The 26,713-nt window shown below is 46.4% G+C and overlaps 1 protein-coding gene across 1 annotated transcript in view; it reads left to right on the top strand.

Annotated features, from left to right (window-relative positions):
- Positions 1-7,652: 7,652 nt before the first annotated feature.
- LOC120990946 (A disintegrin and metalloproteinase with thrombospondin motifs 10-like) overlaps positions 7,653-26,713 on the top strand; it is a 208,191-nt gene continuing 189,130 nt past the window's right edge. Inside the window, exon 1 of the mRNA XM_040419838.1 lies at positions 7,653-7,752. Coding sequence (XP_040275772.1) covers positions 7,667-7,752 — 86 coding nt within the window. The 5' untranslated portion in view covers positions 7,653-7,666. The remainder of the gene's footprint in view (positions 7,753-26,713) is intronic.

The raw sequence follows: 26,713 nt of genomic DNA, 5'->3' as shown, positions 1-26,713 counted from the left end.
GGAAAAGTCGTTTCAAGGGGACTAACACCTGGACTGTGGCATGCCGGAGGGGGATCCATGGCAAAACTCAGATGGAAAATTATGTAGTTGACGTAGAGTCTGGTTTTAATCCATAAAGGGCATAAATCACCTAACATTCCTAAATTGTTTGGAATAACGTGCTTTAAAACATCAGGTATGATGTTGTATCGATCAGGTAGTGTAAGGGTTACGCCCGCTTCACAGTGACAGACCAAACTCCCCATTTAACGCACCGCAAACAACCACAAACAGTCCATTTGCACAACCGCAAACTCCCCATTTGCACAAGGTTGGATACCAAGCTAGCCATGTCCCGTTCCTTGTCCTCACTGAAGTCATTGAAGGTCTCTTCCTCCACCCAGCCACGTACAACACCAAGGGTCCCCGAAAGGTGACAACAAGCCCCCTGGGACGCCTGCTGTGATTAGTCCTCCACTTCCTCAAAGCCACCTTCCTCCTCTGACTCCTCTTCTTCAGACTTCTCTCTCTGCGTTGCCTCTCTCTGCGTTATTATAAGGTGTGTTAAGTAGTACTATTCCTATCAGTTTAATCCCTGTTACATCCCTTATCAGGGGACGTATATATGGCATCGATTTTAGGAACCGGGAGATGGAAATAGATGCTTGGTCGGTCCTCCTACTTCAAATTTGGGGCACTGCACGTGCAATCTAATGTGCCACCAGATAGGAGTGGTGGTGTGTTATGTTGTTCTATTCTTATCAGTTTAATCCCTGTTATGTCCCCTATCAGGGGACGTGTATATGGCATCGATTTTAGGAACCAGGAGATGGAAAAAGATGCTTGGTCGGTCCTCCTACTTCAAATTTGGGGCACTGCGCGTGCAATCTAATGTGCCACCAGATAGGAGTGGTGTGTTAAGTAGTTCTATTCTTATCAGTTTAATCCCGGTTACATCCCCTATCAGGGGACGTGTATGGAATAGATTTTAGACAACAGCAAAGAGTTGTCAATAGTTGACACACTCATGACATAAATTTTACACCTCTATGCGTCAATCTTAGTGTAGTTATGACTGCGCTCGTGCGCACGTTTGGGAGATTACAGGTTATGGGGGATTTACAAAGCCTATAATCGTGCTGAGGTAGTTCAGTGACAGTTAAGTGACCCAGAAAACATTGTTGGCCTAGTAGGCTTTAATGATCACCTTAGATGATCACAAAGAAAATTAATGTTTTTTCTATGCAAAATTATCCAGCCGATCGCTTTTGGTCTGTTCACAATAAAGCAACGACCTTATCATCTGGGGTGTGCCAACATTGCCATTGCCAACACACTCATAGAGGTGGTCGCTTCATTGTGATACGCAAGCCCCTTCACCACGACAAGGTAACGATCAGGAAGGGGAATTGACACATGTATGTGCCTTTTTTTTTTTTTTTTTTTTTTTAAACCACAGTGCAGCACCAGAGGCCAGAAAAATTAGGCATGTACACATGCCTGAAAAATTATGTATTGTTGCAGCCGCGAAAAATTGATGTTTGTTTCCCAGGCAGAAAGTGCCCTAAAACATTGCGGCTTGAACGCTAGTTGGTGGTGGATAAGTCACGCAAGTCATCCGGCATTCAGAGATAAACTACAGAAGCGTGTGGACCAAGGCAGCACATCATATCAGGCCTTTTTTAGTCGAATGTATCGCCCACTGTCAGTCCCTTCGGGATCCATCCCTCATTCATCTTAATAAAGGTGAGGTAATCTGGACTTTTTTGACCTAGGCGACTTCTCAGTGACAATAATTCCTGCTGCACTGAAGGTCCTTTCTGACAGGACACTTGAAGCGGGGCAGGCCAGAAGTTCTATTGCAAATTGGGATAGCTCAGGCCACAGGTCAAGCCTGCACACCCAGTAGTCAAGGGGTTCATCGCGCCTCAGAGTGTCGATATCTGCAGTTAAGGCGAGTCGTTCTCTGAGGGTGGACCCCGAAGGGCTGTGGTGATGCGTAGGACTTAAAAAGCTCTGCATGTCCTCCATCAACAACACGTCTGTAAAGCGTCCTGTCCTTGCCGGCGTGGTTGTGGGAGGAGGAGGATTACTTTCACCTCTTCCCCTGTTAGATTCCCGTTGTGCTGTGACATCACCCTTATACGCTGTGTAAAGCATACTTTTTAATTTATTTTGGAACTGCTGCATCCTTTCTGACTTGCGGTAATTCGGTAACATTTCAGGCACTTTCTGCTTATACCGGGGGTCTAGCAGCGTGGCCACCCAGTACAGGTCCTTCTCCTTCAGCCTTTTTATATGAGGGTCCCTCAACAGGCACGACAGCATGAAAGACCCCATTTGCACAAGGTTGGATGCCGAGCTACTCATGTCCCGTTCCTCGTCCTCAGTGATATCACTGAAGGTCTGTTCTTCCCCCCCAGCCACGTACAACACCACGGGTACCAGATAGGTGACAACAAGCACCCTGGGATGCCTGTTGTGGTTGGTCTTCCTCCTCCTCCTCAAAGCCACATTCCTCCTCTGACTCCTCTTCCTCACAATCCTCTTCCAGCGTTGCCGCAGGTCCAGCAAGCGATGCTGATAAGGCTGTTTCTGGTGGTGATGGTGACCACAACTCTTCCTCTTCACGTTCATCTACGGCCTGATCCAGCACTCTTCGCAGGGCACGCTCCAGGAAGAAAACAAATGGTATGATGTCGCTCATGGTGCCTTCGGTGCGACTGACTAGGTTTGTCACCTCCTCAAAAGGACGCATGAGCCTACAGGCATTGCGCATGAGCGTCAATTAACATGGCAATAAAATTCCCAGCTCCGCAGAGGCTGTCCAAGCACCCCGGTCATACAAATACTCGTTAACGGCTTTTTCTTGTTGGAGCAGGCGGTCGAACATTAGGAGTGTTGAATTCCAACGTGTCGGGCTGTCGCAAATCAAGCGCCTCACTGGCATGTTGTTTCGCCGCTGGATATCTGAAAAGTGTGCCATGGCCGTGTAGGAACGCCTGAAATGGCCACACACCTTCCTGGCCTGCTTGAGGACGTCCTGTAAGCCTGGGTAATTATGCACAAAGCGTTGTACAATCAGATTCAACACATGTGCCATGCACGGCACATGTGTTAACTTGCCCAAATTCAATGCCGCCAACAAATTGCTTCCGTTGTCACACACCACTTTGCCGATCTCCAGTTGGTGCAGAGTCAGCCACTGATCCACCTGTGCGTTCAGGGCGGACAGGAGTGCTGGTCCGGTGTGACTCTCTGCTTTCAGGCAAGTCAACCCCAAGACGGCGTGACACTGCCGTATCCGGGATGTGGAATAGCCCCTGGGGAGCTGGGGGGGTGCCGCTGATGTGGAGCAAGACGCAGCAGCAGAAGAGGACTCAGCCGAGGAGGTTATGGAAGAGGATGGAGTAGGAGGAGTAGAGGAGGTGGCAGCAGGCCTGCCTGCAAGTCGTGGGGGTGTCACCAACTCCTCTGCAGAGCCACGCATTCCATGCTTGGCAGCCGTCAGCAGGTTTACCCAATGCGCAGTGTAGGTGATATACCTGCCCTGACCGTGCTTTGCAGACCAGGTATCAGTGGTCAGATAGACCCTTGCCCCAACACTGTGTGCCAGACATGCCATTACTTCCTTTTGCACAATCGAGTACAGGTTGGGGATTGCCTTTTGTGCAAAGAAATTTCGGCAGGGTACCTTCCACTGCAGTGTCCCAATAGCTACAAATTTTTGGAACGCCTCAGACTCCACCAGCTTGTATGGTAAAAGCTGGCGGGCTAAGAGTTCAGACAAGCCAGCTGTCAGACGCCGGGCAAGGGGGTGACTTTTTGACATTGGCTTCTTACGCTCAAACATGTCCTTGACAGACACCTGACTGTGGGCAGATCAGCAGGAACTGCTCAAAGCGAGAGACGGAGTGGCGGATGGTTGAGAGGGGACAAGGAGAACAGCAGTGGTTGACGTGGCTGAAGATGCTGGACCAGAAGGAGGATGGCGGCTTTGAGTTTGTGTGCTGCTTGTACTCATGTGTTGATCCCATAGGCGTTTGTGATGTGCGATCATGTGCCTTCGCGAAGCAGTGGTACCTAGGTGGGTGTTGGACTTCCCACGACTCAGTTTCTTTTGGCACAGGTTGCAAATGGCATCGCTGTTGTCAGAGGCAGACACACAAAAAAAATGCCACACTGCTGAGCTCTGCAATGACTGCATTCTCTTGGTGGCAACAGCATGCGTTGATTGGCGTGCTGTCTGCCTGACCCCGGGTGCCGATGCATGCTGTCGAACTGTGCCACTAGCTCCTTGCCACGACCTCCCCCTGCTTCCAACTCGTCTCCTCCTCCTCTCTGTCTCCCCATCTGAACTTTTCTCCTGTTGTTCTTCTCCTTTAGCGGGCACCCACATGACATCCACGGACACATAGTCATCATCAACCGCTTCACTTGTATCTGAAAACTCAGCAAAGGAAGCAGCAGCGGGTACAACATCATCATCATCACACCGTACGTCCATGTGTGTAATGCTGCCTGACTGAGACATATCACTGTTATCTACATCCTCTGGCAATAATGGTTGCACATCACTTTTTTTTAAATGTACACTACTGTTACACCAGATATGAGTTGCACTGGTGTGACACTGTGCCCTGGCAGGCCCTGAAACGCATACGTGTGATTATATTACAGTCCAAAAAGTTTTTGGTTTTTTTAAACGCAAGCTATTGTGACACCAGATATGAGTGGTTGCACTGGGCAAGTGGGCACAGTATACGCTGTGAGCCTGACACACACGCTGGCAGGCAGGCAACTGCAATTAGATTACACAGGGGGGGAAAAAAAAAAAAGCAGACTGATGTTCTAGCCCTAAAAAGGGCTTTATGGGGTGCTGTCCTTACAGCAGAGATCAGATGAGTCTTTCAGGACTGTAGTGGACACTGAATACACTAGCCTAGCTATCGATTTCCCTATTAAATCAGCAGCAGCTACACTATCCCTCCTCTCACTAAGAATGCAGCTTCCGAATGAATCTAAAATGGATGCTGTCCAGGAGGTGGGAGGGTCTGGGAGGGAGGGTCTGCTGCTGATTGGCTGGAATGTGTCTGCTGACTGTGAGGTACAGGGTCAAAGTTTACTCAATGATGACGAATAGGGGGCGGACCAAACATCGCATATGTTCGCCCGCCGCGGCAAACGCGAACAAGCTATGTTCGCCGGGAACTATTCGCCGGCGAACTTTTCGCGACATCTCTATTCTTGACACCATTTTTCTGTAGAGACCTAGTAGGGAGGTGGAGAGGGATGTAGTAGTAATGTAGATGGGAGTTGTAGCTGTCACAGTGTTACATTCTGTAAATTTCTCCCTTCCGAAGGCTGGCAGATAGACTGTTTGTAAGCAGCAGGGTTACAGTATTTTTTGGAAAGTTCTGCTCCTAGATACTCTGAGGTGTTTACTTGTCTGCAGCCAACACTAGACTCTACTGTTTCTTCCTGGAGAGGAAGGGTGGAACCAGCTCTGCCTAGCCACTCCATATACAATCTTATGGGACATGTAATACATGAAAAACGGTGACATTAACAATTAGCAACCAATCAGCTTTCCCAGAGAGAAATGAAAGGTGGAATCTGGTTGCTACCAACAACTAAGCCAGTTTTCCTTTACACCAGTTTGGTAAATCTGCCCCTTTGTGCTTGCAGTGGATTTCAAGACACTGCACATGTACAGTCGTGGCCAAAAGATTGGAGAATTACATAAATATTGGAAATTGGAAAAGTTGCTGCTTAAGTTTTTATAATAGCAATTTGCATATACTCCAGAATGTTATGAAGAGTGATCAGATGAATTTCATAGTCATTCTTTGCAATGAAAATAAATTAATCCCAAAAAAACCTTTCCACTGCATTTCATTGCTGTCATTAAAGGACCTGCTGAGATAATTTCAGTAATCGTCTTGTTAACTCAGGTGAGAATGTTGACGAGCACAAGGCTAGAGATCATTATGTCAGGCTGATTGGGTTAAAATGGCAGACTTGACATGTTAAAAGGAGGGTGATGCATGAAATCACTGTTCTTCCATTGTTAACCATGGTGACCTGCAAAGAAACGCGTGCAGCCATCATTGCGTTGCATAAAAATGGCTTCACAGGCAAGGATTTTGTGGCTACTAAGATTGCACCTCAATCAACAATTTATAGGATCATCAAGAACTTCAAGGAAAGAGGTTCAATTCTGGTCAAGAAGGCTTCAGGGCGTCCAAGAAAGTCCAGCAAGCGCCAGGATCATCTGCTAAAGAGGATTCAGCTGCGGGATCGGAGTGCCACCAGTGCTGAGCTTGCTCAGGAATGGCAGCAGGCAGGTGAGAGCGCATCTGCACGCACAGTGAGGCGAAGACTTTTGGAAGATGGCCTGGTGTCAAGAAGGCCAGCAAAGAAGCCACTTCTTTCCAAAAAAACATCAGGGACAGATTGATCTTCTGCAGAAAGTATGGTGAATGGACTGCTGAGGACTGGGGCAAAGTCATATTCTCCGATGAAGCCTCTTTCCGATTGTTTGGGGCATCTGGAAAAAAGGCTTGTCCGGAGAAGAAAAGGTGAGCGCTACCATCAGTCCTGTGTCATGCCAACAGTAAAGCATCCCGAGACCATTCATGTGTGGGGTTGCTTCTCATCCAAGGGAGTGGGCTCACTCACAATTTTGCTCAAAAACACAGCCATGAATAAAGAATGGTACCAAAACACCCTCCAACAGCAACTTCTTCCAACAATCCAACAACAGTTTGGTGAAAAACAATGCATTTTCCAGCACGATGGAGCACCGTGCCATAAGGCAAAAGTGATAACTAAGTGGCTTGGGGACCAAAACGTTGACATTTTGGGTCCATGGCCTGGAAACTCCCCAGATCTTAATCCCATTGAGAACTTGTGGTCAGTCCTCAAGAGGCGGGTGGACAAACAAAAACCCACTAATTCTGACAAACTCCAAGAAGTGATTATGAAAGAATGGGTTGCTATCAGTCAGGAATTGGCCCAGAAGTTGATTGAGAGCATGCCTAGTCGAATTGCAGAGGTCCTGAAAAAGAAGGGCCAACACTGCAAATACTGACTCTTTGCATAAATGTCATGTAATTGTCGATAAAAGCCTTTGAAACGTATGAAGTGCGTGTAATTATATTTCACTACATCACAGAAACAACTGAAACAAAGATCTAAAAGCAGTTTAGCAGCAAACTTTGTGAAAACTAATATTTTGGTCATTCTCAAAACTTTTGGCCACGACTGTAGTTTGTAAGTTTCCTCCTGGCACTTTGGTTTCTTGCCATTTACATAGGTAAATTGCACCATTGAGTGCGTGAGAAAGGAAATAAGATTTTCAGTTTGGTACAAAGGACTGATGTGCATGGTAACAAAACTTCTGTACATTGCTGCAGACTATGCTGGTGCTATATAAGCAATTTTATTTAAATAGATGTAATATTTATACAGATAATATTTCATATTTGTCTGTGGAAAATATGTTACCTATGTAATTGACATTCATATCAGAATGCTCCAATTATACATCCATGTAAGGGAAAACAAAATAACCTGTGCAAAATGTGATTTCTCCAAGAAAAAACACAATATACTCCTAGATGATGTAGTTATTATCTATATTTGTTTCCAATGTCTTTATCTAGGCTTAGCACCAGTTGGTGGAATGTGTGAAAGAGAGAGGAGCTGTAGCATAAATGAAGATATTGGCCTCGCTACAGCCTTCACCATAGCACATGAGGTGGGACACACGTGAGTGAGTTCCATGTATTACAATGTTTCCCACTGGCATAAGCTAAATCTAAAGTAGACAGCAGTCTAGTGCTTAATACACTTTTGTACACTTAATACTTTTTAATGTGCCCCACAAAACACACTTATATTCTACCCTCATTTGAACAGAGCAGTGGTTGCGCATGTTCACTGTCACTCCATTCAACTCTATGAGGCTTCCAGAGAGTCGAACACTGCACTCTTCTATTTCTTGCAGCCCCATATAGAATGGAACCCCATGACCTACCATATGGGTGTACAGGACCCCTGATCTCATGATTGGCGGGTGCACTGCCCAGTAGTTGCACTTTGGCAAGACACTTATGTTTCATCCTGTTATTATTATTATTATTATTATTATTAGTACTTAATGTATTTACAAGTTCCAAGCTTAAAGGGCATCTGTCAGCAGATTTGTACCAATGAAATGGGCTGATCTGTTACATGTGCACTTGGCAGCTGAAGGCATCTGTGTTGGTCCCATGTTCATATGTTTCGTATTGCTGAGAAAAATGAAGTTTTAATATATGCAAATGAGCCTCTAGAAGCAATGGGGATGCTGCTGTTATGCTTAGAGGCTCAGCTTTCTCTGCAACTCCTGTGTCCTTTCCACCTTGATTAACAGGTCAGGAATGATGATGTTTTCACTGCCTTGTCCTGTCAATTAAAGTGAAGAGGGCACAGAGGTTACAGAGAAAGCAGAGCCTCTAGGTCACAGTTGCAAACTATCCCAAATTTGCATGGACTGTCCCTGATTTTCAGAGACAGTCCTGGTAAATTCAGGCCGTCCCATGTGGAAAATGAGCAGGGCTAATGGGTTTCTTGTTGGAGTTGGGCATTCCCATGGGCTGGGTTTTCAATGTCCCAATTTTTACCAACCTAAATGTTGGTACATATGCTAGGTGTGTACATGAATACTGGCCACAGGGATTGAGGCTTTTATGGGTGCTCATCCCTTTGTGGCCTCTCTCCACCAGTGGACCCAGTATCTTGTAGACAAACAACTTCAGACAACACTCCAAGTTATAAAGTTTAACCCCTTAGTGACCACCCATACGTGTTTTTACGGCGGTCACTAAGGGGCCTTAGGCTGGGCCGCCGCGTTTTTACGGCGGCACAGTTTAAGCGCCGCGCGGCTCCCCCGTGCAGCGGGGAGCGCGGACCTGGCTCTCACATGAGAGCCGGGTCCCTGCTCTAACAGCCCGGAACGGCAGGAGTGCCGATCCAGGCTGTTTAACCCTTTACATGCCGGGCGCAATGGCGCCCGCTGCATGTAAAGTGGTGACAGAGGGAGCGGACTCCCTCTGTCTCCCATCAGCACCCCGAAAATGCGATCGCGGGGTGCTGATGTGCTGGGAAGCTTACCTTGCTTCCGATGAGGGCCCGAGCCTGTCTTCAGTTACTTCCAGCAGGCTGTGCCTCTCTGGCGCAGCCTGCTGGTCAATGTTCGAATTATAGAGATAATGCATTACATTTTAAAAGCAATCAAAATACTGTATATTATAGTCCCCTTGTGGGACTATTAAGTAGTAAAAAAAATAGAAAAAAAATACACATTTATTAAATAAAAAAAATTCCATAAAATAAAAAAATGCCTTTTTTTCCATTGAAAATACGCTTTTCAATAAAAAAAATTGCAAAAAAAAAATATCCCCCATATGTTTGGTATTGCCGCGTCCGTAACGACCGGGACTACATAAATATTACATAAATTATCCCCTATGGTGAACGCCGTAAAAAATAAAAAAATAAAAAAAGACAGAATTTCTAATTTATTCTTAGTTTCCACCGAAAAAAAACGTAATAACAAGCGATCAAAAAGCGGCATTTACTCCAAAATCATACCCATGAAAAGTACAAGTCGTCTTTCAAAAATCAAGCCCTCACACAATTCCATATAAAAAAATAAAAAAAAGTTATGGGTCTTGTGAAGTGGCAATGCAAAATATTTTTTTGGGTTAATAAAAGGTGTTTTATTGCAAAAAAAGTAGTAAAACGTAAACAAAATTATAAGTATTTAGTATCACTGTAATCGTACTGACCCAGAGAATAAAGATATTATGTTATTTGTACCGAAAAAATGAACGCCAAAAAATGTATAATGTAAAAACGCAGTGGCAGTATTGCTATTTTTCCCCATCTCCCTCCCAGAAAGAGTTAATAAAAGTTAATCAGAAAGTTATGTGTACCCCAAAATGGCGCCATTAAAAACTACAACTTGTCCCGTAAAAAACAAGCCCTCATAAAGCTATATAGATGAAAAAATAAAAAAGTTATAGCTCTTGGAACGAGACCATAAAAAAAAGGAAGGAAAACGCTTGGTCATAAAGTCCCAAACAGGCTTGGTCACTAAGGGGTTAACATATCTTTATTCATTCAGCAGTGAATTGTGCATCAGAAATACAGCAACATTTCGGGCCTAAAGGTTGTGCGGCAATTTTTCAAGCTGGTATAACAATTATAGTGCAGAAGAAAACAAAAATACATATCACAATATATCCATGACATAAAATATATCCATGATATCAAATAATGCAACATTGTCATTGGTGGAACAAATAGTACATAAACTAGTCAAATCCAGGATATTACTAAATACAACATAATTAATGACCATGATCATTAGTACAATAAGTACTGTGGGGATCAGTTCAAACAGTGACTTCAAGGGGCATTTAAACAATAGTCTTTTATTTTGTTCAACACAGACTTAACAAATGCTTGCTTACTTCAGCGGGTAAACACAAAGAAACACAGTTCATATGAAATGGTATAACTCACAGTCCTCTGTAGTTCCAGAGTTCCACCACCCGCTGGAGAGGGGGAAAAAGACTAGGCAACGGCAGGCTTATCCACAGCAACACAACACACAGCTTTACTCCCAGTCTGTTACACTTCCAGACTAGGAACCACACCCCCATCTCTCCTGAGATTCCTGGCTTAAATAGGCCAGCCAACATCTGGTCTGGATACGTGGGAGTAGTCATCCCACCCTGCTCTTTGACTACTCCAATGAAACCCGGCCCGGATCAGCTGCAGCTAAACTGCTTCTAGCAACTGTCAGTAACCTAGGGTTACTGACAAAACATTACCGGTTCATTTCACTGAGGCCAGGCACCTCGGTGACACGTATCTATCATCTATTATGGCACCTTGTGCCTTCTCACAGTACATATACTGATGCACACTAATCACCTGTGTTCCCATAGCGGCTAGTGTGTAGTGCAGGGTCTGTGGCAAGATGTGGATTTGTCCAATGAAGGGATAAGACTGGGTTCACACTGGCGTCACCTTTTGGCTCAGGATGCGTCCTGGGTGCATTGCGGCAAACCCGCGCGAGTAGGTACCCAATTGCAGTCAGTTGTGACTGCGATTGCGCTCCATTGTTCAGTTTTTATCGCGCGGGTGCAATGCGTTTTGCACGCGCATGATAAAAAACTGAATATGGTACCCATACCCGAACTTCTTCACTGAAGTTCAGGTTTGGGTTCAGTGTTGTGTAGATGTAATTATTTTCCCTTATAACATCGTTTTAAGGGAAAATAATAGCATTCTTTAATACAGAATGCTTAGTACAAGGTCAATTGAGGGTTAAAAAAAATTCAATTAAATTAACTAACCTCCTCCAATTGATCGCGTAGCTGCCGGTCTCCTGTTCTTTCTTCGGGACCTGTCAAAGGACCTGTGGTGATGTCACTGAGCTCATCATGTGATTGGACCATGTGATGTGACGTCACCACAGGTCCTTTAGCCGGAAGCTCATGATTAGAGTTGAGCGAACCTGAACTGTAAAGTTCGGGTTCGTACCAAACTTTAGGGTTTTCGGCACCCGGACCCGAACATTTACGTAAAGGTTCGGGTTCGGTGATTTTTATGGCGCTTTTTGAAAGGCTGCAAAGCAGCCAATCAATAAGCGTCATACTACTTGCCCCAAAAGGCCATCACAGCCATGCCTGGCTGTGATTGGCCAACTGCAGCATGTGACCCAGCCTCTATTTAAGCTGGAGTCACGTAGCTCCGCCTGTCACTCTGCTCGGATTAATGTAGGGGGAGGCTGCAGCTGCTGTGAGGGAGAGATCAGGGATAAATCTTATCAAGAACTGTTTTTCGTGCATAAGTGGGTGTCAAAATTAGGCCAGAAATACGGCTTTTTGGTTACTGTGGTGAAAAAACGCTCTAATATACTGCACATCTGGGATAAGACGTGCATAAGTGAGAGTCACATTTAGGCCAGAAATATGGCTTTTTGGTTACTGGGGTGAAAAAACCCTCTAATATATTGCACATCTGGGATTACACATGCATAAGTGAGTGTCACATTTAGGCCAGAAATACATCTTTTTGGGTACTTGGGTGAAAAAACCCTCTAATATACTACACATTTGGGATAAGACGTGCATAAGTGAGTGTCACATTTAGGCCAGAATTACGGCTTTTTGGTTACTGGGGTGAAAAAACCCTCTAATATACTACACATTTGGGATAAGACGTGCATAAGTGAGTGTCACATTTAGGCCAGAATTACGGCTTTTTGGTTATTGGGGTGAAAAAACCCTCTAATATACTGCACATCTGGGATAAGACGTGCATAAGTAACTGTCACATTTAGGCCAGAAATACATCTTTTTGCTTGCTGGGGTGAAAAAACCTTTTAATATACTGCACATCTGGGATAAGACATGCATAAGTGAGTGTCACATTTAGGCCAGAAATACGGCTTTTTGGTTACTGGGGTGAAAAAACCCTCTAATTTACTGCACATCTGGGATAAGACGTGCATAAGTGAGTGTCACATTTAGACCAGAAATAGATCTTTTTGGTTACTGGGGTGAAAAAACCCTCTAATATACTGCACATCTGGGATAAGACGTGCATAAGTGAGTGTCACATTTAGGCCACAAATACCGCTGTCATATAGAGTTAAAAAAAAAAAAAAATAGTGCAATACCCTATATCAGGGTTTTTATTTTTATATTTAATTATTTTTAACAGACTTAACCACTTTTTACTTTGCTTTGTAAATGCTAACTATGAGGCAAACATCTAATAAGGGACGCGGTCGTGGTGGTGGTGTCGGTGGAGCCTCTGGTGCAGGGAGAAGACGTGGCCATTCTGCTACAGCTACACGTCCTACTGAACCTACTACCTCAGGTCCCAGTAGCCGCCAGAATCTACAGCAATATTTGGTCGGGCCTAATGCTGTTCTAAGTATGGTAAGGCCTGAGCAAGTACAGGCGATAGTCAGTTGGGTGGCCGACAGTGGATCCAGCACGTTTACATTATCTCCCACCCAGCCTTCTGCAGAAAGCGCACAGGTTGGCGCCTGAAACCCGTGCCCATCAGTCTGTCACATCACCCCCGTGCATATCGGGGAACCTGTCTGAGCCTCAAGTCATGCAGCAGTCTCTTATGCTGTTTGAAGACTCTTCTGGCAGAGTTTCCCAAGGGCATCCACCTAGCCCTTCCCCAGGGGTGGAAGACATAGAATGCACTGACGCACAACCACTTATGTTTCCTGATGAGGACATGGGAATACCACCTCAGCACGTCTCTGATGATGACGAAACACAGGTGCCAACTGCTGCGTCTTTCTGCAGTGTGCAGACCGAAAAGGAGGTCAGGGAGGAAGACTGGGTGGATGACGATGCAGGGGACAATGAGGTCCTAGACCCCACATGGAATGAAGGTCGTGCCACTGACTTTCAGAGTTCGGAGAAAGAGGCAGTGGTGAGACCGAGCCAACAGCGTAGCAAAAGCGGGAGCAGGGTGCAAAAGCAGAGCAGCCGTCGCCAAAACAGTTCGCCTGCTACTGGCCACCGTCACCAGGGACCGAGCACACCAAAGGCAGCTTCAAGGAGTTCCCTGGCATGGCACTTCACACAATGTGCTGACGACAAGATCCGAGTGGTTTGCACGCTGTGACATCAGCGCCTGAAGCGAGGCATTAACGTTCTGAACCTTAGCACAACCTGCATGACCAGGCATCTACATGCGAGACATGGGCTGCAGTGTAGTAAGCACATTCAAAACCAAGAAAGGGCTCAGGCCCCTCCTGTTCCCTCTTCTGCTGCTGCCTCGGCCTCTTCCTTTGCCTCTGGAGGAACGTATGCACCTGCCGCCCAGCAAACAGAAGATGTGCCACCAACAACACCACCTCCGTCACCAAGAATCTCCACCATGTCACACGTAAGTGTTCAGCTCTCCATCTCACAAACCTTTGACAGAAAGCGTAAATTCCCACCTAGCCACCCTCGATCACTGGTCCTGAATGCCTGCATTTCTAAACTGCTGGCCTTTGAAATGCTGACATTCAGGCTGGTGGAGACGGACAGCTTCAACGTCGTTCCCAGCCACCACTACTTCTCCAGAAAAGCCGTGCCCTCCCTGCACAACCAAGTATCGGATAAAATCAAGTGTGCACTGCGCAACGCCATCTGTGGCAAGGTCCACCTAACCACAGATACTTGGACCAGTAAGCACGGCCAGGGACGCTATATCTCCCTAACTGCACACTAGGTAAAGGTAGTGGCGGCTGGGCCCCAGGCGGAGAGCTGTTTGGCGCACGTCCTTCCGCCGCCAAAGATCGCAGGGCATCATTCTTTGCCTCCTGTTCCCTCCTCTTCCTACTCGGCTTCCTCCTCCTCTTCTACCACCTCCTCATCCGGTCAGCGACAGACCTTCACACCAACTTCAGCACAGCCAGGGGTAAACGTCAGCAGGCTGTTCTGAAACTAATGTGTTTGGGGGACAGGCCCCACACTGTGCAGGAGTTGTGGCGGGGTATAGAACAACAGACCGACGAGTGGTGTCTGCCAGTGAGCCTCAAGCCTGGCCTAGTGGTGTGCGATAATGGGCGAAATCTCGTTGCAGCTCTGGGACTAGCCGGTTTGACGCACATCCCTTGCCTGGCGCATGTGCTGAATTTGGTGGTGCAGAAATTCATTCACAACTACCCCGACATGTCTGAGCTGCTGCATAAAGTGCGGGCCATCTGTGCACATTCTCATCCTGCCGCCTGTCGGCTCTACAGCGTAACTTTGGCCTTCCCGCTCACCGCCTCATATGCGACGTGCCCACCAGGTGGAACTCCACCTTGCACATGCTGGAGAGACTGTGCGAGCAGCAGCAGGCCATATTGGATTCGCAATGCGGAACAGAACCACTTCACCACCAATGACTGGGCCTCCATGCGCGTCCTGTGTGCCCTGTTGCGCTGTTTCGAGTACTCCATCAACATGGCCAGTGACGATGATGCCGTTATCAGCGTTACAATACCACTTCAATGTCTCCTTGAGAAAACATTTAGGGCGATGATGGAGGAGGATGTGGCCCAGGACGAGGAGGAGGAAGAGGGGTCATCTCTAACACTTTCAGGCCAGTCTTTTAGAAGTGGCTCAGAAAGAGGATTTTTGCAACAGCAGAGGCCAGGTACAAATTTGGCCAGCCAGGGCCCACTACTGGATGACGAGGAGGATGGGGATGAAGCATGTTCACAGCGGGGTGGCATCCAACGCAGCTCGGGCCCATCACTGGTGCGTGGCTGGGGGGATACAGAGGACGCAGATGATACGCCTCCCACAGAGGACAGCTTGTCCTTACCTCGGGGCAGCCTGGCACACATGAGTGACTACATGCTGCAGTGCCTGCGCAACAACTGCAGAGTTGCCCACATTTTAATGTGTTCTGACTACTGGGTGGCCACCCTGCTGGACCCCCCTCACAAAGACAATGTGCCGTCCTTAATTCCCTCACTGGAGCGTGATCGGAAGATGCGCGACTACAGGCACACGCTGGTAGACGCGCTCCTGAGAGCATTCCCGACTGACGCCGGGGGACAAGTGGAAGCACAAGGCGAAGGCAGGGGAGGAGGAAGAGGTCGCCAACGCAGCTGTGTCAACGCCAGCACCTCAGAAGGCAGGGTTAGCATGGCCGACATGTGGAAAAGCTTTGTCACCTCGCAGCAACAACCGGCCCCAACTGCTGATATGGAGTGTGTTAGCAGGAGGCAGCATTTGAACAACATGGTGGAACAGTACCTGTGCACACAACTACACGTACTGACTGATGGTTCTGCCCCATTCAACTTCTGGGTCCCCAAATTGTCCACATGGCCAGAGCTTGCCCTGTATGCCTTGGAGGTGCTGGCCTTCCCTGCAGCCAGTTTACTCTCTGAACGTGTATTTAGCACGGCAGGAGGCGTCCTTACAGACAGACGCAGCCGCCTGTCCACAGCCAATGTGGACAAACTCACGTTCATTAAAATGAACCAGGCTTGGATCCCTCAGGATTTGTCTGTACCTTGTGCAGAATAGACAGTTCTAACAGCCTCAACCATCCATCCTTGTACTCAAGTGCACTTATTCCTTTTTTTTTTTTATATGTCCCAATATTTTTGGGGATACCCCTATGTAAAAATGCAAAATAACACACATCTGTGTTATCTACCTATTCCTCCTTAGCCGCCGCTTCCACCTAGAACGCCACATGAGCAGGGCCGGACTGGGGATAAAAACCAGCCCTGGAAAAAGTTGCATACCAGCCCCACAGCATTGTGTCATTATTTACTTGTTTATAAAAGGGGAAAGCATTCATTTTAAAACACGTGTGTAAACACAAATATGAATTTTGCCCCACAATAGCTCTTTTGTAGAACCCCCATTGTTTATATTATCACAGTAGACAAGCTTTTCCCAAACAGGATGCGATAACGATATGCGATGCAATATTTTAAGGGAATTGTGCTAGAGGTCTATTTGTACTGTTATGGGGGGGGGGATCTGTGGACGACACCGCTATGGGGGGGGATCTGTGGACGACACCGCTATGGGGGGGGGATCTGTGGACGACACCGCTATGGGGGGGGGATCTGTGGACGACACCGCTATGGGGGGGGGATCTGTGGACGACACCGCTATGGGGGGGGGATCTGTGGACGACACCGCTATGGGGGGGGATCTGTGGACGACACCGCTATGGGGGGGGGGATCTGTGGACGACACCGCTATGGGGGGGGATCTGTGGACGACACCGCTATGGGGGGGGATCTGTGGACGACACCGCTATGGGGGGGGGTCTGTGGACGACACCGCTATGGGGGGGGATCTGTGGACGACACCGCTATGGGGGGGGATCTGTGGACGACACCGCTATGGGGGGGGATCTGTGGACGACACCGCTATGGGGGATCTGTGGATGACATTGGGCCATGAGGGGGGCCTGCATAAGATGCTATATGTGTGAATGATACACATATAGCATATTATGCTGGCCCCTCTCATGGCCCTATGTGTCACAGCATTACTTTATTAATGTCCCCTCATGTGTCCTAAACCACGCACATAACTGTCTTTGTATGCAAAGTCTTTCTTTACTGCTGAAACAATCGCTCTCCTATTGATATTGAAAATCACCAGCCTCTCTGTACTCAGCCTCCTACTGTCACAGCTGAGGATGGGGAAAACCCTCAGTCGTGCGGTAATCAGCAGATGGAGTGGTCGCTGCGCGGCCAGGACAACAGGATTAGGGAGCTGGTGACCTCCTAATCGCATCCCTAACCTGACCCTGACTCCTAGCTACATGAGCCGACCTTGATGGTAGGAGGGCTCATGCTCCGGAACCTAGAAGTCCCTGCTAGCCCTCAAGATGGCCCTAAACTAGGAGCTGGGTAGACAGCCCGTTCCTCCTGGACACGGAGGAACAGGAGTCTAAAGGAGCCAAGTAACACAGACAGGGGGAACATAAACAGACATATGGCAGTGACAGGTAAGTGAGCCTAGTACTACACTTACCTGCCACAGACACACAACCTGGAACCCAAGTGCTGCTGTCCACAAACACCAAAGACAGAGCACACAACACACATCACAGGAACCCATATGCTGCAATAAGAATAGACCAACAAACATCTACCACACACCATACATGAAGTAAACACACAACCTCAAACATAGAGAATCAACATTTATGACCACAAGGGTGGCCCTCAGTGGCAGATGGAAATGTGACCAGGAGAGTTCCTCCAGCTTACAACAAGGCTGGAGTACCCCCCAGACATCAGGTCTCAACTGAGGCTTTATAGCCCATGCAGCCACACCCACAAACGGACACACCCAGTGCACACACACACTAGGAAGGAGGTTAACCCTTCCAACACCAGGGAAGGGAAAACACCACTTAAAAGGGACGTGCACACAATAACATAAAACACAGTGCACACATACACACAAAACCGCATGCACAACATAGCAAGCTGCAATGGCACAGCTCAGACTGCTACGCTGCCACATACATACTGTTGCCAGCGGCAACCACAGGTGAGGCAAATACCACAGCCCTCACCTGTGATTGACAACCAAAGCAAACCGCTGACAACCGCATGCGGTTCAGGAGTCACGGTCATAGCCATGGCCGTGACACTTACCTGACACAGCCTGAACAGCCAGATGACAGCTCTGCACAAGCAGCAGCTAGCAGGCTAAATGACCTTCCGTGATGTCATGATCATGTGATCAGTCACATGTGTGGGAGGAGTCAGGCTCTGGGCAATGTCCGTGCTGGAGCCTGCTGTTGGGGGCGGGGCCGGGGGATGGCTGCTCTCTCTGTCAGTCACTCTGTGTAATATACTGCACCAGCCAAGGAGCCTCCTCACTGTCGGCACGGCTGGCCGTGCAGCAGTCAAGGCTACCGGCCTAACGGGAATTTTCTCGGTAGGCCAGTCCGGCCCTGCACGTGAGCCTACATGGCCACATCCACCCATTCACCGCCTCCTCAACCTCTTCCTCCTACATCATTCCTAATTTTTATTATTTTAAAGGTCTTTTATGTTTTTTTTTATTCATTTCCCTATCCACATTTGTTTGCAGAACAATTGTCATGCTCTTAAGCACATTTTGCTGCCTTTTGCAGCCCTCTAGCTCTTTCCATGACATTTTTACAGCCATTTTAGTGCTCAAAAGTTCGGGTCCCAATTGGCTTCAATGGGGTTCGGGTTCAAGTTCGGGTCCCGAACCCAAATTTTTTTTTCAAGTTCGGCCGAACCCGAACATCCAGGTGTCCGCTCAACTCTACTTATGATTAAAGAATTAAGAAGAGATCAGCAACTATGCGATCAAGAGGAGATGAGTTAATTTATTTTTTTAACCCTCAATTGACCTTGTACTAAGCCTTCTGTATTAAAGAATGCTATTATTTTCCCTTATAACCATGTTATAAGGGAAAATAATTACATCTACACAACACCGAACCCAAACCTGAACTTCAGTGAAGAAGTTCGGGTCTGGGTACCACATTCAGTTTTTTATCACGCGCGTACAAAACACATTGCACCCAAAACTGACTGCAATTGGGTACCTACTCGCGCGGGTTTGCCGCAATGCACCCGGGACGCATCCTGAGCCAAAACGTGACACCCGTGTGAACCCAGCCTAAGAGATGAAAAAAACTGCGGTAGTGAGGGTGCACAAAAGTAGCGATAAGTGTGGAACAATATTGTTCAGGGTAAGAGCGTATTGGGTACAAATGCGAAGGAATTGCTGTTATGTAATGTAGGTGTGGGATAATCCCATAGGTAAGTATAGGGTTAATGAGGCCATGTTCGAGATTGGCAAGAACAATCCATATGCGTATGTTAATATATAGTTAGGAGCCAGCAAAAGTGAAGAAAAGTAAAAAGGTATCACAGACTCACCATGTGTTTGAATCCACTCTTCTAATGACAGCTGCAGCATGTTTCATGCTTGTGTCATATATATAAAGGTGTGGAGGCAGCTGGGGATTCTATAAACACTTAGTAGGAGGAGCAGTAAGGTAAGCTCGCTATTAGTAGATGCAATGATGTGCCTGAAAGTGCACGCCTGCAGTGTATTCCTGCCACATGCGCCCTGATCCCGGTCATATTGAAAGTAGTAATACAGGTATCAGCTGGCGCATTTGGAAGGGCATTTCGGCCATCTTGTTTGAGGCTAGTGGGATACTGCCAGCTGTAACAGTGTTTTCCGCCTGAGATTGGGGAACCTGTTATACTGCATTATTAGCCCAAAGCCCAAACCTTTTGCTGCTATTAGTGGAATATACCAACACAGGACACTAAGTGGCAGCACTGTATTGTTATATTGAAAATGAAATGTTCAATGATGGCTATTTATGTTGATGGAATCGGGTTTGGATTGTTCTATCCAAACCCGATTAGTTTGAAAACTTTGTTTACAATATCTCCTTGGTAGTGTGCTAAAATGTATGGGCTCTGCTGAGGCCTTGAAAATCTTGCTGAAAAAAACGCGAGACTTACACTTAGGGTATGCACATAAATTACTTTCAAAATCCTAAGCTGAACTCTGCTTCATTAATCAGATTTTGAAACAGTAATGTATAACCGAAGTGTAACGTCATAAGCAAGACGAAGCAAGTCTCATGTTATTTGCAGCAAGATTTTCAAGGCCTCAGTGGAGCCCATACATTTTAGCACGCTAAATCGGGTTCGAATAGAGCAATCCAAGCCTAATCTCTATATAGCCATCAATGAACACATGACTTCCAATTGTAATCACCCACAGTGACTTAAAAAAAAAAAAAATGTCAATATAAAAGTTCAAATCACCTCTCTTTCCCCAAAATAAAAATACTTAACCAATAAAAAATAATACACATCATGGGCATCTCCTGGTCCCCACATGGCACCGCTGTTTCTCCCCATGAGCAGATGAAAACATCCGGTGTGGCAGGGTCGGTCAATGGCAGGTGATTATTGGGACGAGCCTCCCTAGCGTCACCCGTGTTTTCATCCGATACACAGGGAGAAGCAGCGGCAGCTGTGCGAGGACCAGGAGCGGCACGGGTGCTGGGGAGTAAGGTAAGTATATTGTGTGTGAGGGACCCGGGCGTATGGTGCAGCATGTCAGGGGTTGGATAACCACTTTAAACTGCAAAGCATGAAGTACCGTCTGGAGTTATTTGTCTATTGAGCCTCTAGGTGTAACGGCAATGCCCTGTTGCTCCTAGAGGCTGATTTGTATACAGTCAGGTCCATAAATATTGGGACATCGACACAATGCTAACATTTTTGGCTCTATACACCACCACAATGGATTTGAAATGAAACGAACAAGATTTGCTTTAACTACAAACTGTCAGCTTTAATTTGAGGGTATTTACATCCAAATCAGGTGAACGGTGTAGGAATTACAACAGTTTGCATATGTGCCTCCCACTTGTTAAGGGACCAAAAGTAATGGGACAGAATAATAATCATAAATCAAACTTTCACTTTTTAATACTTGGTTGCAAATCCTTTGCAGTCAATTTCAGCCTGAAGTCTGGAACGCATAGACATCACCAGACGCTGGGTTTCATCCCTGGTGATGCTCTGCCAGGCCTCTACTGCAACTGTCTTCAGTTTGCATAACATTCCACTTCTTTCCCTTAAAAAACTCTTTGGTTGCTTTTGCAGTATGCTTTGGGTCATTGTCCATCTGCACTGTGAAGCGCAGTGCAATGAGTTCTGAAGCATTTAGCTGAATTTGAGCAGATAATATTGCCCGAAACACTTCAGAATTCATCCTGCTGCTTTTGTCAGCAGTCACATCATCAATAAATACAAGAGAACCAGTTCCATTGGCAGCCATTCATGCCCATGCCATGACACTACCACCACCATGCTTCACTGATGAGGTGGTATGCTTAGGATCATGAGCACTTCCTTTCCTTCTACATACTCTTCTCTTCCCATCACTCTGGTACAAGTTGATCTTGGTCTCATCTGTCCATAGGATTTTGTTCCAGAACTGTGAAGGCTTTTTAAGATGTTGTTTGGCAAACTCTAATCTGGCCTTCCTGTTTTTGAGGCTCACCAATGGTTTACATCTTGTGGTTAACCCTCTGTATTTACTCTGGTGAAGTCTTCTCTTGATTGTTGACTTTGACACACATACACCTACCTCCTGGAGAGTGTTCTTGATCTGGCCAACTGTTGTGAAGGGTGTTTTCTTCACCAGGAAAATAATTCTTCGGTCATCCACCACAGTAGTTTTCCATGGCCTTCCGGGTCTTTTGGTGTTGCTGAGCTCACCGATGCGTTCCTTCTTTTTAAGAATGTTCCAAACAGTTGTTTTGGCCACGCCTAATGTTTTTGCTAGGTCTCTGATGGGTCGTTTTGTTTTTTCAGCCTAATGATGGCTTGTTCACTGATAGTGACAGCTCTTTGGATCTCATCTTGAGAGTTCACAGCAACAGATTCCAAATGCAAATAGTACACTTGATATGAACTCTGGACCTTTTATCTGCTCATTGTAATTGGCATAATGAGGGAATTACACACCTGGCCATGGAACAGCTGAGAAGCCAATTGTCCCATTACTTTTGGTTCCTTAACAAGTGGGAGGCACATATGCAAACTGTTGTAATTCCTACACCGTTCACCTGATTTGGATGTAAATACCCTCAAATTGAAGCTGACAGTCTGCAGTTAAAGCACATTTAGTTTGTTTCATTTCAAATCCATTGTGGTGGTGTATAGAGCCAAAAATCTTATAATTATACAGCCCTGACTGTATATTAAAACATGACTTTTCTCAGCAATGTGGGCATATATGAACATGGCACCAATACAGTTGCCTTGCAGCAAAACCCCGTGTGAGACGGTGTAGTGGATGGGAGTGGTAGTGGCCCTAATGTAGTGTTGTATTGTCACAGTGTCCCAAGTCAGACTGTCGCTCCATTGCCGTGAGAGTGATAGTACCGAATAATGAGGCCTTAGTTGATCGTAACAAAGCCCTTTTTACCAAGTGCAACATAGAACTTGAAATACATAGGTTAGGTCAGACGGCTACTGTTCTGCACTTAGATAATACTAACCTAGTGGTTGATTGGTGATCGGTGACTTAGGCTGAGTTCACATCACTGTTTAGCTTTCCGTTCTTTTGATCTGTCAGAAGAAGAGAAAAAAAACACAGGATCTTGTAAAAAATAAAAATAGCAGATCCTGACATCAGTTGTCATCCGTATGAGCCATTTCCGTCTGAGATCTGTTTTTTAGACGGAAAAAAATGTCCTGCATGCAGGACTTTTTTAGCCGTCTAAAAAAAAAGATTTCTGATGGAAATGGCTCAAAACAGATGACAATTGTGCCAAGACCCGATGCCAAGACCCGATGCAGACTGCAGAGGCACGGAGCATTAACATGATTGATAATGCTCCGTGCCTCTCTGTGATCTCTTTACTACGAAATCACAGTTGTCACTGTGATTTCATAGTAAAGAGATCACAGAGAGGCACGGAGCATTATCAGTCATGTTAATGCTCCGTGCCTCTGCAGTCTGCATCGGGTCTTGGCTGTCTTTCACGGAGCGGATGCCACGCACGCATCCGCTCATGTGAAACAGCCCTAAGTCGCACTGGTAATCCCTCACTTAGGAGCAGGGGAGAGACAACCTGTTCATCCCAGTCATGGAGGAACAGGAGTCTCTATCTGAGGCCAGGCTGCAAGGAGAGGGGAACACATACAGCTATAAGGAGATGGCAGGTAAGTGAAACCAGTAACACACTTACCTGCCACAGACACACTGACTGGAACCCGTGCACAAGTGCTGGAGTCCACACCAACATATAAGGAGGACACAGCACACACCACAAACCACACAGGAACCCAGGACACCCATAGCTGCAATAAACGTGAGACACCATAAGAACATCTATGACCACAAGGGTGGCCCTCACTGGACAGATGGAATATGAAGACCAGGAGGATAGCTCCAGCATACACCATGGCTGGAGTACCCCTCAACTTCAGGCATCCAGCAGAGGCTAAATAGCCCAAGCAGCCACACCCACACACACATATATCCAGTGTTAACAAAACACTAGGAAGGGAGTTAACCCTTCCAACACCAGACAAGGGAAGGAAGCCACTTAAAGGGGAAGTGCACACACAAGCATAGAAAGCTACACGTTGCCGCAGGCAACAACATGCGTGGCAACCATGTCACGGCAATCACCCAGAAGGCCGAGACACTGCTACCGCATGCTCTCACAGCAACACGTTGCCGCAGGTAACTGCAAGTGTGGCAACAGTGTCACAGTGTATACCATAGGCCGTGACAATACCTCTTACATCCAGTGACTTCTCTGATGTAGATATTCTCTTTCCTCTTCTTCTGTTAGACCAGACCACCATGATGACTTCTTTCAGCCGCGCCTCGTCTCTGCAGAGTTTAACAAACATACATCTTATTTTCTCAACACCCCATCCTGCCCCCCAATACTGTGTCCACTGTGTTCCACAATACTTTCTTGCAGAAACAGTCCCCCTGAAAATACTGGTACCAAACAGATAGTGCGTCAGTACAAAAACACCCCTTTGTATTGTGCGCTAGTAATAAAAAAAAACACCTTCCTTTCAGATCAGACCCCCATATAAAACCCTAAATGAGGCTCCCCAATCTCATACCAAACCCCCTTTATACCTCTATGTCAGATGCCATATAAGACCCCAGTTTTAAACCTCAGATCAGACCCCTATTAGACTTTCATGTAATACCCCGACCCAATATCAGACCTCAGAAAAGACCCCATCAAAGACCCCCATTAGACCTCCAGACCTACATATCAGACCTCAGACCAGACCCCCATATCAGACCTCCAGACCCCCATTAGACCTCCAGACTCCCACTAGATCTCCAGACCCCCATTAGACCTCTAGACCCCATTAGACCTCCATATTTGACCCCATTAGACCTCCAGACCCCCAATCAGACCCCCATTAGACCTCTAGACCCACCAGTCAGACCTTTAGACCCCCCAATCAGACCCCCATTAGACCTCCAGACCCCCAGTCAGACCTCCAATCAGACCCCCATTAGACCTCTATACCCCCAGTCAGACCTCCAGGCCCCCAATCAGACCCCCATTAGACCTCCAGACCCCAATCAGACCTCCAGACCCCCCATTAAACCACTCTAGACCCCCCAGTCAAACCTCCAGACCCACCCAGTCGGACTTCCAGACCCCCCCAGTCAAACCTCCTGACCCCTCCCCAGTCAGACTTCCAGACCCCCCATAGATCGCTGCAGACCCCCATTAGACCTCTCCAGACCCCCATTAAACCTCCATATCAGACCTCAGATCAGACTGTAAAATAATAAAGTCACTTACTTCTCCTGCCGCCACTCTCCCTGTTCTGGCTGTCTTCTCTTCTCAGGGCCCACACTTCAGTCACCTGACCTCCTGCAGCGTAAGGTCAGAGTGCGCTCTGTACGTCCTGACACTGCAGGCAGCCAGGACACAGCAGCGTGATACCCCTGATGAAGCCAGAGTAGCTGGCGAAACATGTTGGGGGGCGGAATTTAGGTTTTAATTTGCTGTACTCTATTGAGTTATGCTGCAATATGTGTGCTTGATGTAAAACACTCACTGCCATAAGGCTTATCTCACATTGGTGCTTACACCCCAGGTATGGGGGTCTAGTAGACATCAGGCACAGCAAAGTATCTTGTCTAATACAGCTGGGACGGTGGTGTGTGGTAGAGCAGTGTCAGTGCACTCCCCCCTACCTATACACGTTACTGACCTATCATTTAAAGCATCTCTGATGGGGCACAGTGTTTTTAACTCCTTAGTTAGCTCACTAAATATCTTTTCACGAGTTTTAAAGATTAATAAGTAAAAGTTATGTTTTATTAGTCTGGGACAAGAGTGTTTAGTAGCAGGTTAGGCATTAGTGGTTGTGTAATAAATAAACCCTTCCCAGATAGAGTCCTTTATAGTAAGTCTTTTGAAGCACAGCACTAAAAGTGTTTTTAAGCACAATTCTTTAAGCCAGAATTCTGGCATATTTTTATTAGTAATTCTGCCCCATTGTTTCAGCCCAGAGTGTTTCTTTAAGTTAAAGGGTTATCTAGGAATGATTAAAAATGGACACCTGCAACCTGTCCTAGTTTGTAAGCAGGACTGGTTGCCACCACTTACACCACCTGCCTAGGAGAATGAGGGGGGATGGGGTCCTCACTACACTGCTCCACAATAGATGGTAATGATGCAATCCTACCTATGATATGCCATCATGACTGACAGCCCAACAGGAAAACTCATGAATATGTAGTGTATGCAAGTGCCACAGCCTAGTGTGTAATGAGGCTCCACCCCCTCACCCTCTAGTGGAGGTAACCAGTTCTACTAACATTCTAGGACAGGTTGCTGGTGGCAATTTTGAATATTGGCTGGAGAACCCATTTAATGTACTCAAAAGGTTTTTCACAAGGCCTCCATAGTCTTATCGCCATAGTCTTAATAAAAAAAAAAGCCTCATACACAAAAGTTTCACGGGCTAAAATTTTCCATAAATAACTTACTAAACAATTGATGTCTATGTGTCTGCAACAACACTTTTTTTATATAAGGATGTCCAAAAAATACACTATTTATAGTAGTGGACCAATCAAAGCATAAATGATTGCTTAAAACACCATGACGACTGTGCTAAATTTAAAGGGGTTATCCCATGACTAATGTAAAAATGAAAATCATATATCATATAGTACACGACAACCTCTTTCTAACAAAGCAAGGACCAGCCCTGTACCTCACATGAATCCAAAGATCTCCCATTCATCGCTCTGCTAGATTTATATCAAGCTGGCTCAGGAGGCGTGTCCATGCTCTCCCTATCACAGCTCAGGAGGAAATGCAGCCATCTCAGTGAAATAAGAAAAAAACCAAAGGCAGGTGGCGCTATACAGATATTTTATTGAGTAACTCAGTGGCTATGCTAAATTTTTAATTACATGCAATTTCAAAAGAATTCAGATCCAGTGGCTGATTTGAAAATATTTTTAATGGGACAACCTCTTCAAACACTACCTTGTATACACAGCTATGGGTAGACCATCAATTTTTGATGGTGGGAGATTCAACCCCTGAGACCTTCTTTAATTTCAATGTCCCTTCATTGTTT

This window comes from Bufo bufo, chromosome 2, assembly GCF_905171765.1.
Source record: "Bufo bufo chromosome 2, aBufBuf1.1, whole genome shotgun sequence".
NCBI lineage: Eukaryota > Metazoa > Chordata > Amphibia > Anura > Bufonidae > Bufo > Bufo bufo.
The sequence above is the reverse complement of the archived record's forward strand: the minus strand, read 5'-3'. Positions and strand labels throughout refer to the sequence as shown.